The sequence below is a fragment of the Sinocyclocheilus grahami genome, unplaced genomic scaffold (genome assembly GCF_001515645.1).
Source record: "Sinocyclocheilus grahami isolate Dianchi unplaced genomic scaffold, SAMN03320097.WGS_v1.1 scaffold23.1, whole genome shotgun sequence".
Classification (NCBI taxonomy): domain Eukaryota; kingdom Metazoa; phylum Chordata; class Actinopteri; order Cypriniformes; family Cyprinidae; genus Sinocyclocheilus; species Sinocyclocheilus grahami.
This window is the reverse complement of record NW_015505202.1, coordinates 2,535,625-2,538,919: the sequence shown is the minus strand read 5'-3', so window position 1 is coordinate 2,538,919 and position 3,295 is coordinate 2,535,625. Positions and strand designations below refer to the sequence as shown.

Here is a 3,295-nt window from a genome sequence, read left to right as displayed (position 1 = left end):
GACTCCCATTGAGAACATAGTCTGATGAAAACATTAGAAGTGATAGACTTTATTTATGCACTATTCCACAGAGAAAGAAAGGACACAGACTTTAAAATCAATGATTGCTTTGACTTTTTGGAGAGTCTAATCAAACCCTTTTTGTTTATTAATCAATGGGTGGACATGTTGATATAAGCAGCAGCAATGGTTTAGAACTTGTCATTCCTTTATATAATTCAGTGACGTTATATTCTTTCTATTCTTAACCAATGATATTAGAGCAATTCAGTTTTTATCCAATCAGGATCCATCAACACTCTGGCACCAAACACAATGTTCAGTCAACAATCAGGTTTAATTTACTGAACATATCACAGTGTTCTGTACTTTATAAACATTTGCTCCTGAATCGTGCATTATTAAATATAACAAATATCCATGTCATTACATAAATTACATGTGGTAAAGTTATGCACCAGGAACAGCACAGTGTCCTTCAGATTCACTTCTGATCAGCTAGTGCTTAAGAACGGAAGACTGTCTGCCAACTCTTAACTAAACCACAATGAAGGTCTCTGGTACACTCTAAAAAAAATGCTGGGTTGTTTCAACCCAACATTGGGTCAAATATGGACTAACCCAACTGTTGAATTACATTTTTACATTCAATTTTTAACCCAAAAGTTGGGTTAGTCCATATTTGACCCAAAGTTGGGTTGAAACAACCCAGCATTTTTTAGAGTGTAGTCTTGATGGTTCGCAGATCCAGATTAAGTCCAGTACCACCATATGCATCTCTTAAACCAGAGCAGCATGTTGTTAATACATTCTCATACTGGTACAATATTACATTTGCACTGATGAGCAGTTCTTTATGAAACAGCATGCGCAGGATGTTACTGGTACATTAAGCACATTGACAGACACAGAGACTGCATCATTCCATTAGGTATAATATTGTCTAAATTACATATATTATTGGTTCATGTTTCTACTGACTGACACATTTACATTTCTTGCTTTACTGACTGGAATAAAACTGTTAGTCATAGTCTCACAGGAGAATTGAAACGCTGCATATTTTAAATTGAACATTTGAATATGAGTGTAATCACTGTGCCGAACAGATCAAAGACATAGAAAGTGAGCAATTAACAATATATTAAGTATATCATAATGAAAAACGTTTGCTGAATGATCAAATAAACAAAAATAGATTTGTACGTACAATTCCTCACTCAAATTGAACCAATCGGAAGGCAACATATACAAAATACATGGCTGCCAATTGCAGATTAGTAATTATGACATGTGCTCCTCATTTTTGGCCATAAATAGATTACAGTGTGTAAACCAAAAGTGATGTGCAAGGACACATAAATATTTATTATAGGCAGTTGAGACATTAATATGAGTCCGTTTACTACAGTTAATATGGCAATTTTGCCAAAATGCTTTTTGTTAGGGATATTGCAATCTCAAAAAACGTTATCTCTTTAGACTGAAAAATATCAAAAATATTTTTCTCTTATCTGTAAAATCCTTCAAATGCTCAAAGGAATGTCTGGAGGAAAAACATAGTGCCTTAGAAAACCGGAGGTCATTCTTCTGAACCAAAAAGTTAATAACACTGAAAAGATACATGTTGGTAGGAATGGTCATCTGTAATATCCACTGCCTGACACAAACATGACACTGCAATACTGTTCAGTCTATACAATCTAGATCAGATCAGACTCAGTGTACAAGAGGCACCAGTAGATCATTCCTCACCTACTGTATTTCATCCTTCCAATGAAAGAAAATGTGCCTCGTAATAAAGTACAAATAAATAGGGCACTTGATTACTCGTTATGTTGAAATTCATCAGCTTAATGAGAAGGCAAGCAAACTGATTTCTTTCAACTATGAGGAAAAATATAGGCAACCAAATGTTTTAAAGCATTTACTGAAATTCCTAATTAATGTAATGCTTTCAGAATTTAATAATCAGCATATTTGAACCAAATGACATAAACGGTGCAATAACCCTTCGAAGGCCATTGGCTTTTCATCAGTTTCCACAGTGTTGATGACTGGAACATGTCATGTTAATTCCTGCAGGTTGCTGTAGGTGACATTGTTCAGCTCTCCTCAGTAGATGTATAGGACCATCAGAGATGTGTACTGGAAAAGTCCACTTACAGCCGATTCGCATAGTTCCCAGGAAAGGTTCCAAAAAACTTTGTTCTCCTGGACGTTCCTAAAATATTGAATATGGAATGAGGCCAACTTTGTATGGTAAAAAGTATATATTTTTGTACAAATCCATCAATATATTTATCTCTCCAAACATCCATGGGCTGTGACAGTATTTTTTGGTTGGAGAATAGCACCAGCTAGTGGCAAATAAATGAACATCACTAAAACACTCCTTGTGTAGTAACCAGCAACCTGATGAAAATGGAGTTTACAGTCTTACCCACAAACCATCCATCATCACACTTCTCCATGACGTCAACAACATCACCCTCCTTCAGTTCCAGCTCATCTTCATTACGTGGCATGTAGTTATACAGGGCTTGGAATCTGCGAGAGGAAAGGCTCTTTAAGTGTGCTTTCTAAATTAGGTTATATTACAGAATTGGGTCTTGTAATACTGACCAATTCCCACAATGGAATAATGTTAGCATAAAACAATAATCTTTAAGACTTGAAATACTTACGGTTCCCCTGCACCTTGAAGCGGATCATGAACATATGCTTGTCTTTGGGACTGAAAAGAGAGAGAACAGGAAAGGCCCTTTAAATGTTTCCATCTCTCTTTCTGCTGTATGTCCGTCTGATACTGAGAGTTCCACTGTGCTCGTGGAGAACCACTGATGCAAAGCCTGAGGCCAGACCTGGATCAGCTGTGTATCTGAACTACATACACGATCAGACCTGTCTAAATGTGTTTCAAAACTGATTTAAAAAAAGGAATTGCACTTTTTCTTCAAATACGTGTGAGATCCAGGACCACCGGGGCTCAAGTTATGGGTTTCTAAGCCATCAAACAACATATTTTCTAAAATATATCTGATTGGTGGACTTAGAAACAGTCGGGAAATGCCTTAAATCCTGAAAACGAGGATTGTACTCCGCTTGTTTGGAAGGAAATGTGGGGTATAGGCCGCTTGCCTGGCCCTGGGGAGTACACTTTGTTTAAGCTGTGTACACAGGAAAGATCATTGGGACAGTCCCGTGAGTAATCCAGACACTCCAAACACTCATTATACATTGCTTAACACAATACTGCATGAACAAGCCAATCTTCTCAGTGGCTTTGGAAACC

At 37.0% G+C, this 3,295-nt stretch overlaps 1 protein-coding gene across 1 annotated transcript in view; it reads right to left on the bottom strand.

The window, feature by feature from the left end:
• Window positions 1-679: 679 nt before the first annotated feature.
• The window catches only part of LOC107561151 (sorbin and SH3 domain-containing protein 2-like), a 66,934-nt gene continuing 64,318 nt past the window's right edge, over window positions 680-3,295 (bottom strand). The window contains exons 27-29 of the mRNA XM_016245515.1: window positions 2,688-2,737; window positions 2,444-2,550; window positions 680-2,224 (exon numbers count right to left, since the gene is read on the bottom strand). Coding sequence (XP_016101001.1) covers window positions 2,163-2,224; window positions 2,444-2,550; window positions 2,688-2,737 — 219 coding nt within the window. The 3' untranslated portion in view covers window positions 680-2,162. The remainder of the gene's footprint in view (window positions 2,225-2,443; window positions 2,551-2,687; window positions 2,738-3,295) is intronic.